Source organism: Polypterus senegalus, chromosome 3 (assembly GCF_016835505.1).
Source record: "Polypterus senegalus isolate Bchr_013 chromosome 3, ASM1683550v1, whole genome shotgun sequence".
In the NCBI taxonomy this organism is placed as follows: domain Eukaryota; kingdom Metazoa; phylum Chordata; class Cladistia; order Polypteriformes; family Polypteridae; genus Polypterus; species Polypterus senegalus.
In genome coordinates this window covers 301,647,256-301,663,798 of record NC_053156.1, presented here as the reverse complement: position 1 = coordinate 301,663,798, position 16,543 = coordinate 301,647,256, and the positions used below count along the sequence as shown (strand labels likewise).

At 39.2% G+C, this 16,543-nt stretch overlaps 1 protein-coding gene across 1 annotated transcript in view; it reads right to left on the bottom strand.

The window, feature by feature from the left end:
- The window catches only part of LOC120526370 (cytosolic phospholipase A2 gamma-like), a 114,320-nt gene that overhangs the window by 65,099 nt on the left and 32,678 nt on the right, over positions 1–16,543 (bottom strand). The window contains exon 5 of the mRNA XM_039749505.1: positions 6,581–6,717. Within this exon, the coding sequence (XP_039605439.1) occupies positions 6,581–6,717 (137 nt within the window). The remainder of the gene's footprint in view (positions 1–6,580; positions 6,718–16,543) is intronic.

Sequence of the window (16,543 nt, the reverse complement as noted above, 5' to 3'; positions counted from 1 at the left end):
AAAAACAGGTTCTCTGCAGTGTAAAGAAGAATTTATGGCTGAAAAACTGCTTAAAAAAATTAAAGGAACACTTTGAAAACACATCGATCGCAATGGGAAAAATCCTGCTGATATCTCCACTGATATGGACTGAAATGGTAATGTGTTAGGAACGAAAGGATGCCACATTGTTTGATGGAAATGAAAATGATCAATCTACAGAGGGCTGAATTCAAAGACACCCTGAAAACCAAAGGGAAAAAATGATGCGGCAGGCAGGCGAGTCCATTTGGCCAAAATTTCATTTCAGCAACTCCAGATTGTACTCAGTAGTTTGTATGGCCCTCTTGTGCTTGTGTGCATACCTGACAAAGTTTTTATGCTCCAAATGAAATGATGGATGGTGTCCTGGGGGATCTCCTCCCAGATCTGGACCAGGGCATCACTGAGCTCCTGGACAGTCTGAGGTGTCGAATGGACCGAAACATAATGTCCTACCCAGAGGTGTCCTATTAGATTGAGGTCAGGCGAGCGAGTGTGTTGGCCAGTCAATTGTATCAATTCCTTCATTCTCCAGGAACTGCTTGCATACTCTCACCACATGAGGCCAGGCATTGTCGTACACCAGGAGAAACCCAAGACCCACTGCACCAGCATAGGGTCTGACAATGGGTCCAAGGATTTCATCGTGATACCTAATGGCAGTCAATGCGCCGTTGTCTAGCCTGTAGAGGATATGTCTCCCGAGACCATCACTGACCCACCACCAAACCGGTCATGCTGAACAATGTTACAGGCAGCATAATGTTTTCAATGGCTTCTCCAGACACTTACACATCTGTCACGTGTGCTCATGGTGAACCTGCTCTCATCTATGAAAAGTACATGGTGGACCTGCCAATTCTGGTATTCTATTTTCACAGAAGGCTGAGCTAACCTCTCTCTCTCTCTCATTTCTCCTAGGGCACGAAGCAGAAAATGGCCGACAGTGGGGTAACTCGCGTTGAAATCGTAGTTGAGGAACTCCAGGCACTTGACGAACAGATTCAGAAACTCCTGTCCTGACGGAGATACCTGAGAAATCTGAAGGCCCGGCTGTTGGATAAACCGTCCTTGCCATCTGGAACTGGCGAAACATCAACCCCGCGTTGTGCCGACCTCACCCCCGCATCTCGTAGGACCGACGCTGCTGCTGACCTCGGTGGATTTCAGCTATGCAGGCGGGGGTTCAAGGCCAGAGCACCTCCATCGGCACAGGCGAGCATCCTATCTCAGAACCGGTTTGACCCTCTCCGCGTCCCCATTTCGCCTTCAGCACCTGGTGATGTATTAGTGGTAGGTGATTCTATCGTTAGAAACCTTAATGTCGCATGCCCTAATGCAAAATCGTTTGTTTCTTGTTTTCCCGGTGCTCGTGTCCGAGATGTAATGAAGCGTCGCCAGCAGTCTACGAGAAACACAAGGAGAGGGCAGTTGGAGCAATCGTCTTGCATGCCGGCGTAAACGATATAAGGCACCGACAATCAGAAATCCTGAAGGCTGACTTTGCAGCTTTGATTAAAGACATGAAGGAGAGGACCCCATCGGCAAAGATCTTCGTTTCGGGTCCACTACCTCTCGTCAGCCGATCCAACGAGTACTACAGTCGTCTGCTAGGGTTGAACAACTGGCTACAGGGTTTCTGCAAGAAGAAGGATGTCGGTTTCATCAACAATTGGAATCTCTTTTGGAAAGGCGCGTCTCTTCAAGCGTGATGGCCTGCATCCGAACAGTTTCGCGCCGGGTCCTCTCCGAAAACATATCGAAGGTAATTCGTTTTCTTGACTATCTATCTCTGCTCTTAACCCCTTCCAAATAATACTGTTGTGCCAGGACATGATGAATGTTTAATAGAGTCTTCCGTTAAAGTGCACACCATTAATACTGTAATAAGCAATCTCAATGCACGTAGAAAACCTAGGAAATACGGCATAAACTCCAATAATCTAATTAAAATCACTATTTTAGAGGAACAATGTATTAAAACTATAAAACAGATCACAGATTAAACAAAAATACACACAGAGCGCTAATAATAATAATTTAGTTCCTATTCCAAATAACAATAACGCACATAGTACTCATCTCTGCACCTCCGAAACATTAAATATGGCACTATTAAATGTTAGAGCTTTAACTAACAAAACGTTTTTTATCAACGATCTTATTAGTGATAAAAATAGATCTTATTGCACTAAATGAAACATGGCTTAATTCAGATGCAGCGCAGTTTTAATCGAATCTGCCTCCGGATTACAGTTTTCCTCATCAAACCCGCCAGGGAAAAAGGGATTGGCTAACATTTACTCGAGCCGATTAAAATGTAAAGATGTCAGTTTTGGTAAGTTCAAGTCCTTTGAGTATCTCGCCGTTGTTATTCATGGAGATTCTCAAGTTCTAGTACTATCCGTGTATAGACCTCCTAAATATAACGCGCTTTTTGAGGAATTCTCTGACTTAATGTCAATTTTAATTACTAACTATGACACACTCCTAATAGTTGGCGACTTTAATTTTCATATAGATAATCAGTGTGATCTAAAAGTAAAAGAATTTATGAACCTCCTGGATTCTTTTGATTTGAGACAACTCATAAATCAGCCTACACATAAAGCAGGTCATACATTAGACTTAGTGATTACTAAAGGACTGAAAGTTGACTATAAAGCAGATCATTGATATTGGTCTATCAGACCATTTTCTTCTACTTTTTAATATAGAAATAATGATAAAAAACACTCATGAGAAGCATATTGTTAAAAACGCTTCTTTGATTCGCAGCAGCTTTAAAACTTACAAACATTTTAAGCAATCAGTCCGTTTATAGTGCCAGCTATAATAGCGAGGACAATGTAAATAGTAAGGTGGAAAGATTTAATTCTAAAGTGAGAGCTGCTGTTGACATAGTTGCACCTGAAAAGACAGTGAAAAAATCTTCTAGCATTGTTATACCATGGAAGACCCAAAGAGTGTCTGATTTAAAGAGAACATGCCGAGAGCTGAGCGTCAATGGAGGAAGACTAAACTTACTATCCACCACGAAATATTAAAAGTCAAAATAACAGAATACAATAACACTGTCCGTCTTGAGAGACGCTGCTATTTCTCAAGATTATAAATAACAATGCTAGTAATCCCAGAGTCTTATTTTCTACAATTGATCGCCTACTAAACCCAGGTAGCTCAAAGGAATGCCTCCTAAGTGCTTCCAGTGAAACCTGTGAGGCTGTCGCTGTATTTTCAATCAAAAATTAATGATATTAGAAATAACATAGTATATCTCCCCAACACTAAGGATCCTCCTAAACCCCAGCATCCTGTTATAAACAAATTAAACTCTTTCACTAGGATAGATTTACCTGATTTACAAAAATAATCTCTCAATTAAAACCCTCCACCTCGTCCTTGACCCGATACCAACAAGGTTTTTCAAAGAAGTATCAGGCGTGCTAATTGATAATGTTCTGACATAGTAAATTCGTCACTAGATACTGGGGTCTTCCCAGACTGTCTTAAGACTGCTGTAGTTAAACCCCTACTTAAGAAACATAATCTTGACCCTCAGCTCTTGAAAATTTTAGACCCATCTCTAACCTGCCTTCTTAAGTAAAGTTCTGAGAAGGCAGTCATTATGCAGTTAAATGACCACCTAAATAAACATGCTATTCTTGATAAATTTCAGTCAGGTTTTAGAACAAATCACAGCACAGAAACTGCACTCGTTAAAGTAGTAAATGACTTGCGGGTAAATGCAGACAGAGGCCATTTATCTGTTCTCATCCTCTTAGATCTGAGTGCTGCATTTGACACCATTGATCACAACATCCTTAGTCAATGGGTGGGCCTCTCTGACAGGGTCTTAAATTGGTTTGAATCCTACCTGACAGGGAGAAAATGTTTTGTTAGTTGTGGGAATTACAACTCAAGACACATGATATCCAATATGGTGTTCCACAAGGCTCTATCCTGGGTCCGCTGTTATTCTCAATCTACATGCTTCCGTTAGGTCAGATTATCTCAGGGCACAACGTGAGCTACCACAGCTATGCTGATGACACACAGCTGTACTTATCAATAGCACCTGATGACCCTGATTCTATTGATTCACTAACACAATGTCTGACTAGTATCTCAGAATGGATGAATAGTAATTTTCTCAAGTTAAATAAAGAGAAAACTGAAATTTTAGTGATCAGCAATAATGGATACAATGAGGCTATTAGAAATAAACTGGATACATTAGGATTAAAAGTCAAGACGGAGGTAAAAAGCTTAGGGGTGATTGTTGACTGTAATCTGAATTTTAAATCACATATTAATCAGATCATTAGGACAGCATTTTTCACTTAAGAAACATAAGTAAAGTTAGACCTCTTATATCACTGAAAGATGCTGAGAAATTAGTTCACGCGTTTGTTTTCAGTCGACTAGATTACTGTAACGCACTCCTCTCAGGACTACCCAAAAAGATATAAATCGTTTGCAACTAGTGCAGAATGCAGCTGCTAGAATCCTAACTAGGAAAAGAAAATCAGAACACATTTCTCCAGTTTTGATGTCACTACACTGGTTACCTGTGTCATTCAGAATTGACTTTAAAATTCTGCTTATGGTTTATAAAGCCTTAAATAATCTCGCCCCATCTTATATATCGGAATGTCTGACACCTTATATTCCAAATCGTAACCTCAGATCCTCAAATGAGTGTCTCCTTAGAATTCCAAGAACAAAACTTAAAAGAAGTGGTGAGGCGGCCTTCTGCTGTTATGCACCTAAAATCTGGAATAGCCTGCCAATAGGAATTCGCCAGGCTGATACAGTAGAGCACTTTAAAACACTGCTGAAAACACATTACTTTAACATGGCCTTTTATAACTTCATTTTAATCTTAATTTAACTTAATCCTGATACTCTGTATATTCAATTCTTCATAATAACTATTCATGATGGCTCTAAAATCCGTACTGACCCCTACTCTCTTTTCTGTTTCTTTTTCCGGTTTCTTTGTGGTGGTGGCCTGCGCCACCTCCACCTACTCAAAGCTTCATGATGCTCCAACAATGATGGACGGATTAAAAGGAAGAAGTCTACGTGACCATCATCATCAAGCCCTTCCGTGAGAACCCTAAATCCAAAGAGGACTGTTTCATTTATGTTAGGTAGAATGCCCAGAGGGACTGGGGGTCTCATGGTCTGGAATCCCTACAGATTTTATTTTTCTCCAGCCGTCTGGAGTTTTTGTTTTTCTGTCCCCTGGCCATTGAACCTTACTCTTATTCGATGTTAATGTTGATTTATTTTGTTTTATAATTGTGTCTTTCATTTTTCTATTCTTTAATATGTAAAGTACTTTGAGCTACTGTTTGTATGAAAATGTGCTATATAAATAAAAGTTGTTGTTGTTGTTGTTGTTATGACAAATGCCAATTGAGCTCCTTGGTGCCGGGCAATGAGCACAGGGCCAACTAGAGGATGTCTGGCCTTCAGGCCACCCTCATGAAGTCTGTTTCTAATTGTTTGGTCAGAGACATTCACACCAGTGCCCTGCCTGCTGGAGGTCATTTTGTAGGCTCTGGCAGTGCTCATCCTGTTCCTCCTTGCCCAAAGGAGCAGATACCAGTCAGTCCTGCTGATAGGTTAAGGACCTTCTATGGCCCTGTCCAGCTCTCCTAGAGTAACTGCCTGTCTCCTGGAATCTCCTCCATGGCCTTGAGACTGTGCTGGGAGACACAGCAAACCTTCTGGCAATGGCACTTATTGATGTGACTGCCATCCTGGAGAAGTTGGACTACTTGTGCAACCTCTGAAGGGTCCAGGTATCGCCTCATGTAGTGACACTGACTGTAGCCAGTTAAAAAGATGAGGTCGGAAAAATGTCAGTGGCCTCCATCTGTTAAACCATTCCTGTTTTGGAAGTAGGGCAGCACAGTGGCTTCCCGCATCCTCCCTGCGTGGTGGCCTGGCGCCCTGCCCGGGGTTTGTTTCCTGCCTTGCGCCCTGTGTTGGTTTGGATTATCTCCAGCAGACCCCCGTGACCCTGCAGTTAGGATATAGTTAGTTGGATAATGGATGGATTGATGTTTTGGGGGTCATCTCATTGTTGCCCCTCTCGTACACCTGTTGTTAATTTCATGAACACCAAAGCAGCTGAAACTGATTAACAACTCCCTCTGCTACTTAACTGACCAGATCAATAGTCCAGAAGTGTCATTGATTTGATGCTATACTCTGATTAACAAGTGTTCCTTTTTTAATTATTCTGAGCAGTATATTTATTTAAAAAGAATCAAAATGATATTAATTTAGTTTTGTACTTAGTTATATCTTTCTTACACTGTCCTCTTTACATTGTGAAATGGCTTTTATTTTATATAAAATGTTTCTATTTTATTAAACACCATTATGTTTTGTTTAACTGATGAATTCTACAGAAAAGGTTGGATGGCTTGACTGAAAACTAACAACAAGACGAAGCAGACATCTTGAGACTGGATATTATTTTGAGGTATTCATTTAGCAAGAATCAATGGAAGTAAGTTTAAATATTTTTCAGTGTCCTCACCAAGTTGATCCAGACACTCCACAAATGTACGTCACACAGTCTAACAGTCCAGTTTCCTGAAGACCTTCCATTGAGCCCAGCAGACTCAACATGGCTCGGATACCACCTCCCGAGCCCAGCACAGCGACGACTGGAACCTGTTTGAAAAATTAAAAACAAAACACAGTGAATTTCTCGAGTACTAAGAATTCATTAAATGGGCACATAGACAGAAATTCAGTATGTACTGTAGTTAGACATTCTTCACATTTCTGTATTTTTATGTGTCTGATAATAAAGGTAGAAGATAAATGACAAGTTGCTGAATTATACTGTATGATATGTGAATTGAGCCAGCTAGTCAATAAGTGAAGGATTCTTTTGTTATCCATTATCAAATTTAATTTTCTTCAGGGCATGGAAGCTGCTGCCAGTCCTGTCAGCAATGGGCACATGGCAGGAACCAACTTTGATTATTGCCCACCCATATAGACAGAAACTGCACAGGGTTACTCATATCCAGATTTAGATTTACTAAAAACTTTAACCTGCATGTTTTTGAGATATGGTAGGAAACTGGAATACCTTAAAAACAAAAAATAATGAACATGGGGAGATCATGTTGTACACTATTGATCATGTTCTGCTACAAAAAACTGCAAACTGCCATTTGCGATATCAAACATGTTTTGAACTTCTGAGTTTAGTTGTTTCTGGACCCGATTACTTTCTGATTTTCTGGTTTTGATATCAAAAGTTATAAAGATTAGGGGCCTCATGCATAACGCCGTGTGTAGAATTCGCACTATAACATGATGTAAGCACAAAAGCCGAAATGTGCTTACGCACAGAAAAATCCAGATGCAGGAATCTGTGCGTTCTCCAACTTCCACGTCCTTCCGCTACATAAATCCCAGTCAGCGTGAAAACTAACACTCGTGCACGCGCCTTATGTCTCGCCCCAACTTCTCCCAGAATTACGCCTCTTTGAATATGCAAATCAATATAAATCACCCTTAAGCTCAGCCTTCTGTGAAAAGACAATGGGAAAAGCACGGGGAAAATATAAGAATTTCAGCGAATACCAAGTGGAGGCAAAGGAAAAACATACTATTTGTTTAATTAAACCGTGGTATAATCAACAAAAGGAAGTTGTTCGAGTGACATAGCGTGTTGGAGAAACTTGAAAGCTCAGATATCAAAGTCGCCATGAAAAGGTGAGTCGTAACCCAACGTCTGAGTGTCATATGAAAGCTTATTAGGGTACAGAGAAAAAAAAAGGCACACAGTGGGGAAAAAGCATGAAATGTCAACTTCAATCTTGAACTTCCACTTTAACCATGTAGTTTATTTTGTCATTAAAGTAGAACATTATAAATGTCATCTTAAAATCATTTAATTAACCAGTTTCTCAAATCACATCGTAATTAAAGTAGCACATTAAATGCTTTGTTTTGTATTTGATCTTCTACTCGTATGTGCTCTATGTGTGTGAATCACTACTTGCTTCTAAACCGGCTCTCTTCCTCTGACTGGACACAGAATCCATTACATTCATGATATTACAGCTCTCTGAATAACTAAAATACTGAGATGTATACGTGATATCACTTTCATGATGATAGGAGTTAAAGTACGTTATTAAACATGGGTTTCATGGCAACATCAAAGTGTCCACTACTGAAATCGTCACCTGTGAATCTAAGATGTTTAACAGGCATTGGAGGTTGTCAAAAGGTGTAAAATATTTGGCCATTTCGGTACACTTGAAAGCGACAACCGAACAATTCAGCGGCAGCCATCAACTCACATGCAGAACCATAGGTGAAGGGCTTAAGCATTTCACTCTTCTAGTGCTCCTGTGTAGTATAATCATCTCCTGTACCGTCATCACTCCATACCTTGAACCTGTCCCAGTCATTCAATACATAAGACACAATATTCCTCCGGATATCAAGAGTGAGCCTGATATGGCCGTATAATATGTAACAAAGAGAATGGAAAAGGTAGGTGCCAACTCCGGGCATGGAAACCACTCGGTAAGTGACAGTTCTTTGATCGATGGTGATCACCTCGATAGACACGTTAATGGGGGTACGATTGGAATATTAGAATTCCAAACTATGTTAAACCAACAGTTAATGTTAAGTGCCTCGCAGGGGCCAAGATTTCTGGCATAAAGGCCGCATTGGACCGTGTCGCCGACGATGAAGTATCTACCTTATTGCTGCATGTCGGCACTAATGATATTTATTTACAGCAATCTGAGGTATTAAAGCGGAACTTCATCTCTCTATGCACCAAAGCTAAAACAAAATGTCGGAATTGAATTGTATCTGGTCCCTTACCAAGATTATATAGAGGGGGTGTGATTTATAGCAGATTGCATTCCTTTCACTGCTGGCTAGAAACCTGGTGTGCAAATAAAAGCATAGCATTTGTGAACAATTGGGATGATTTTTGGGAAAGGCCTGGATTTTTCAGAAGAGATGGTCTTCATCCTAACTGGAGGGGATCTTATGTATTATCCCAAAATATGGCAGCAAAACTGCCTGGTTGACTGATTAGAGCACCATCCAGGCCGCAGTCATGTGATCTTAAATCACAGGCTGTTCTTTATCCCACCTGTTATTTTCCTGAAGCTGTTACCCATAATCCCTGTTGTGGGGCATCCAGTAAATTTAGTGTTGATACAAACCATAAATTAATTGATAACCAAAAAATAAGGTGTATAATTAGACCAAGGGATAAAACCAGACCCTCCACCAGGGGCATCTGTAATAGAAATTTAATTCAAATTAAAACAAAAAATATATCAGCAGTTCAGAAAGAACCATGCAGTTTTAAATGCTGTTTATTGAACATTCGCTCTCTTGGCACTAAAGCTGTTTTGGTAAATGATATAATATTAAGTACAAAATCTGATCTGTGTCTTCTTACTGAAACCTGGCTTAGTAAATGTGACACTGTTCCCTAGCTGAGGCGTCACCAGATGGATACTCGTTCCTTCATAAGTCTAGAGATTCTGGTCGAGGAGGAGGCCTTGGAATAATTCATTGTAACAAAATGCAAATCACTCCTAAAAATTTAGGCAACTTTACATCCTTTGAGGCATTCATTTTAAATATTAAAACAGATTCCAACACAATTATAGTGCTAGTCTACAGACCACCAGGGCCATATTCATTGTTCATGACTGAATTTAGCAACCTTCTGTCTGATTTGGCTATAAATTATGATCACGTAGTTCTGATGGGGATTTTAATGTACACATTGATGTGGAAACTGACACTTTTAGCAAATGTTTTACTTATTTGTTAAATTCAGTAGGATTTTGTCAGATTGTCAAAGGTCCAACTCATAATCATAACCATACATTAGATTTAATTATAACTTACAAAGTTGAAATTCAAAATTTAAATATTACTCCATTAAATGTAGTTATTTCCGATCACTTCTTAATTACGTTTGATTTAGTTCTGCCCATGCCAGCACTCGCAGATTAAAACAAAGACAGTGCGACATCTAGATTGTAATTCTGCTTCAAAATTTATAGATACCTTGAGTAAGTCGAGTGTAATTGTGGAAAACCATTTAGATCAGTTAACATCAAATGTAAATGTGGAAAACAATTTAGATTAGCTAATATCACATTATAATGTGACCTTGAGAGATGCTCTGGACACAGTGGCTCCCTAAAACAAAAGTGATCAAAGCACATAGAAACTCTCCCTGGTTTAATGAAAATACTCGAGCTCTTAAATTAGAGTGTCGAAAACTGGAGCGCAGATGGAGAACAACAAAGCTACATGTCTTTCAAATTGCATGGACAGAGAGTGTTAATAAATATAAAAGCCCTCTTTAAAGCTCGCTCAGAATACTATTCTACATTAATAGATAGCAATAATAAAAATCCTAGGGTACTTTTTAGAGCAGTGGCTAAATTAACAAATGGGAATTCAGATCAACAGTGCAAAATACCAACAGATATTAGCAGTACAGACTTTATGAACTTCTTCAATGAGAAAATTAAAAATATAAGATCCCAGATCTCAGCATCACAGTACAAACCAAATACTAGCTTAGCAGACCCTGCACATTGCATTCAGCACTTTAATAATTTTAATCCTGTAACTCACCAGGAAGTCTTAACTTTAATTACTAAAATGAAGCCCACTACTTGTTCCCTAGATCCAGTGCCAACAAAACTAGTAAAAGTGCAATGGATGTTCTTGCAGCCCTATTCTAACCATTATCAATAGTTCATTACTGCATGGCACAGTACCTGATGCACTAAAAGTGTCAGTCATTAAACCTTTACTTAAAAGGTCAGACCAAGACCCACACATACTAAATAACTATAGGCCTATTTCAAATTTACCATTTCTCTCTAAAATACTAGAAAAGTAGTCGCCAGTCAGCTTCAGTCACACCTTACGCATTACAATTTATTTGAGAAATTCCAGTCTGGCTTTCGACTGGTCATAGTACAGAAACGGCACTAACACGGGTTGTAAATGACATTCTGATATCCTCTGATGAAGGAAATTCCACTGTAATTATGTTGTTGGACTTAAGTGCAGCATTTGACGCCATTGACCATTCTATTTTACTGCACAGGCTAGAAAACGATGTTTGGGCTTACAGGCCCTGTGCTCGCTTGGTTCAGTTCTTATTTATCAAATCGATTCCAGTATGTACAGAAATGTGCTGACAGTACTCCATCATTATACACAGAAGTTCAATATGGTGTCCGCAGGGCTCAGTACTGGGACCTTTACTGTTTTCACTTTACATGCTTCCACTGGGATCTCTCATTAGGAAACATAATGTTAATTTTCACTTGTATGCAGATGACACCCAGTTATACCTTTCATTTAAATCAAATGAAGTTTCTCCGATGTTGTCTTTAATTAGTTGTGTTAGTGAATTAAAGGAATGGATGAATGAGAACTACTTGTCTTTAAATACAGATAAAACAGAGATGTTAATTGTTGGAGGGAATGACGCTGATCACAGCAATATTTTGTCGTCATTTAACTCAGTTGGAATCCCAATTAATTTTACTGAATCAGCCCGCAATCTAGGAGTTATCTTTGACTCTAGCATGTCATTTAAAGCGCATATTACAAAGTCGTCCAAAACATGTTTTTCCATCTTAAAAATGTTAGGAAATTAAGGCGCTTTCTAAATAAACAGGATTGTGAGAAATTAATTCCTGCATTTATCTCTAGTAGGATTGACTACTGCAATGCGGTGTTCACTGGCTGTTCAAACTGTTCTCTATACAGCCTCCAGTTAATCCAAAATGCGCTGCAAGAATTATTACAAGAACAAGAAAATATGAACACATAACCCCAGTTCTTAAATCTTTACACTGGCTCCCAGTTAAGTTTAGGGCAGATTTCAAAATCCTCCTTTTAACATATAAAGCATTAAATGGTCAAGGTCCGGCTTACTTGTCTGAACTTATCATGACTTACAAACCTGAGCGCACATTAAGATCTCAAGATGCTGGTCTGCTTAGGATTCCAAGGATTAATAAAATAACAGTGGGAGGTCGAGCTTTTAGTTACAGGGCAGTCTCAGTCTTTAAATCCCGGCTGAAGACTCACTTCTTCAGTTTAGCATATCCTGACTAGAGCTGCTGATTAACTGTACAGACTGCATCTCTGTTGTTAGTCATTAGCACTAAAACATAAGTAACATGATAATTATATTTGAATACTAACCCTCACCTATTCTGTTTCTTTTCTCGGTACCCAAATGTGGCAATTGGTGCCACGGCCCACCTGCCAAGTTGTTTGCCTGCCTGTGGTAAAGTCATCCCTGATGGAGGATCACAGGAATCATGGGAAAGAGGGGTCCTTTCATCGGAGCAACGTTTCAGCCGTGGCATGGCCAAATGGGGAGGCAGCTAGATGGATGAGGTCTCCAGGACTCTAAAAATATCCAAACCTAATTATGTCATATCATCTACTGTTAAACCGTACTTCTAAAATTTTTATTATTATGCTGTATTAAGGAATTGTTCTGTCCTGTGTATTGTATTGTATTGACCCCCTACTTTTGACACCCACTGCACGCCCAACCTACCTGGAAAGGGGTCTCTCTTTGAACTGCCTTTCCGAGGTTTCTTCCATTTTCCCTACAAGGTTTTTATTGGGAGTTTTTCCTTGTCTTCTCAGAGAGTCAAGGCTGGGGAGCTGTCAAAAGACAAGGCCCGTTAAAGCCCATTGCGGCACTTCCTGTGTGGTTTTGGGCTATACAAAAATAAACTGTATTGTAAACTGTATTGTATGTTAAGCCATCAGTAAGCTTAGAGCGCCAATTCTTCAAAACGTTTAAGGAACAATGAAATATCTTCATAGTACATGTTTAATTATTCGATCCTTCACACCAGTCCCAGTGAAGAATATAGATTATTTAAATAAAGTTAAGGTTTTACCTGTATAATATAATAAACATATTTTGCTGCATTTCATCTTATAAATGATATCGTTATCATATGTAAATACGTGCTTTATAAAGTGGCGCAGGTTGTGCAATATTATAACTGTAGTGCAAGTTTACAGTGGGGTGATTGTACTTATAAGTACAAACCGTTCTACAAGGAGAAATTGATTGAGTGCGTTTATAGTTCTTGGGATGAAACTGTTTCTGAACCGCGAGGTCCGTACAGGAAAGGCTTTGAAACGTTTTGCCGTGGCTGAGACAGCGTGTCCTTAATGCAGTATACTGATAATTCTCTTTCCGATCAGCTGCTGCTGTGATTCACACTCAGATACAGTGATATAAATACTCCAAATGGTGCAATGAGAGTAATATGGAAAAAGATGATCCACTGTGGCAACCCTAACGGGAGAAGCTGAAAGAAGAAGAAGAAGAAGAAGGAGAAGTGAGAGTAACAACACTAAAGCAGTTATGGTATTTGGAATACTATGGCTGTTCCCTCTACCATTATATTGTTACAAGTTAATTACAATCAGATGCGTTACACTAATAAATAATATGCGGTTAGTTTCAGTGTATTTATAAAGCCGCGTCAGGAAAATAATGAGTAACCACACAGGAACAGTAGCACTGCTTTGACGCTGGGTGCCGCCAGTCTGCAAAACCGAGCGGAGAACTTGCGTACGACAAGGTATGAGGTACCGTGGCAAGTGTAGGTTTTATACATCGCGATTTGAACGTGGAAAAGTTCTTACGCAACATTTCTGTGCGTACGCACCGTTTATACATGAGGCCCCAGGTGTTTTAGCCCCAGCTATTGTAAACAAGTGCACAAAATCAAGCTCAGAGCCATGAAATATCCATTGACAAACATTGGGTTATATTCAAGAGATCAGTGATTTTAAATGTGGCAGCGTCATAGGATGCCTCCATTACCACAAGTCAGTACGAGGAATTTCTTGTCTGCTAGATTAGCAAACTCACAGATTGGGACCAACGAGTGCTGAAGTGCATTATGTGCAAAAGCCCTATTTTCACGGTTGCCTGCTTCACAACAGTGTATCAAACTGCCTTTGGAAGCAACATAGGCACAAGGCTGGAGTGTCAGCAGCTTCATGAAATGTGTTTCCTGCACACAAGTTTAAGATCTTAATGCTAAATGGGAAGTGTCGGCTGGTCATCTAGAGTTGTATAAAGGATACCGTCCATCATTGGACTCTGGTGCAGTGCAAACATGTTCTCTGCAGTGATGAATCCTACTTCACTATTTAGAAGTCTGATCGACCAACCTGGGTTTGGCAGATGCCAGGAGAATGCTACCTTTTAAACTGCATAGATCCTGCTGTAAAGGTTAGTAGAGGATGGATTATGGCAGGGATTGGTCTGGACTCAATGGTTTTCAAACAGAAGTCCACAGCACTACTGGAGAGGTTAATGTTCTAAAAAAAATCATGTTGAGTTATGAAAATTGATTTTAAATTGCCTCTAGTAGTTTTTTTTTTTTTTTGATAAATGCAGTTCAAAATATTCTGCAGTCATGGAGTAAAAGTAGTCCTGTATCAATGTAGTTATATTTAAATGCTGCAGTTTTTCTCCGATGGCCACCCAGGAGGATTACATGATAATGTGGGATTTGAAAAGGAAATTTTAACTTGGTTAATTAGTCATCAGTTTTGTATTTGGCACTCACAGTAATCTTTTTATATAATACGATACCATGGCTGTCCGTTTGTCTGTCCAGGATTTTAAATCACCTGTAGCTCGCAAACTGCTTGACCTATTGACCTGAAATTTGGTACACATGTACTCCGTGACGTCTACTATCCACTTTCATGGTGATGATCGACCTCCAATATTATTCCTCTTTTTATTGTATTATACTCTATTGTAGAATCAACTCTCGGCTTTGGGCAGCAGGGCAGCCCTCACTCCTTCCTCATTCCTACCGCTTTCGCCGTCACTTCCTCTAGCTCTTCTTAAATCATTCTTGAGGCAGATTGAACACTTAAGTGCCAGCTTAAGTGAAAAATTAAGAAAAACGTACTAAGTAATTGCAAAACAAACAATGACTTAATCAGGTTTAACCTGTGTAGCCGCCAAAGTATAAGGTGAGATCGAGCACGGGTAAAACATGTGCCGAAAGAAATCTCTCAATTCAAAAGTTCTTTTTAAAAATATTTATTGAAAGTTAAAAGCAAATAATCCACACAAGAATAAAGGAAAAATAGTTACACACGCAGAATAAAAGGCAAGGAAAAATGTATCTTCTCTAAACTTAGCTTTTCTTGAAAAGCTTTCGTTATTTCTGTACTTATAAGTTCTTTACTTCTTTACTTCTTCTTCTTTACTTAAAGATTCTTAACTTCTTATATACATAAATATTCTTAGCTTCTTCTTCTGTACGCTTTAAAAGTATGGCTTGTAACTTAAATAAGTGTTGTTTTACGAATTACTTCACACACTCAAAAGGCCTGTAGGCCCTTAGGCACAAGATGCATGTAAATACATGCAAGGTTTAAAACCGTAGGCCCTCTACACCTTACACATGACAAGGCTGATCACTAACTGAAGAATAATGTTTAGTCAAGGCAAATAGTAATGGCAAGAATATACCAATACAATTCTACTTATGGGGGTTACAGGAACCTCCAATAGATTATGCATTGTCATCTTAATATAATATTTATGAATCTATGCTAATAAAAGGCAAAGCCCTCACTGACTGACTGACTGACTCACTGACTCATCACTAATTCTCTAACTTCCTGTGTAGGTAGAAGGCTGAAATTTGGCAGGCTCATTCCTTACAGCTTACTTACAAAAGTTAGGCAGGTTTCATTTCGAAATTCTACGCGTAACAGTCATAACTGGAACCTACTTATGTACATATATGCCGGCCATAGCCTGCAGCTCCGTCGCCGTGTGATGCGGAGTTGCGTCTCTCATCGTCATGCCTACTACGTATTTGAGTGCCTGTCCATATAAGGCTGTCCGTCAGCAGCAAATCCAATAGAAACACTCTACCATGCGTGTGATGCATACAAATATATTCATAAGTGCAGCTACTGCGGAAACAAAGCAAACGGTGGAAAAAGTCAATGTCCAGCTAAAGGAAGACAGTGTAAAAAAAACACGTGCATGCAGTGTGTGATGTCTCAAATAGAGAGGAAGACAAGCTGTTTATTGATGCAGTAAGAAAGGAATCGATGAATGAAAACTGTTATCTTTACAACAGTTGACAAACACAGAATGTAACTTGAACACAACACATCCTCCAAATACGAACCTGATTGAAAGAAATAATGATAATCAAATCCTTGATGACAGCAACACTCAGTTACACAATAACAGTCACAAAACAATTACTTTGTACATTGACAATCATGTTATGTTATTTTTAAAATGTTCCCTTTTCTTTTTCATAACTTCTTTAACACACTACTTCCACTGCATGAAGCGTGGGTATTTTGATATATATATATATATATATATATATATATATATAATTATATCTAAATACTGTCAAATAAA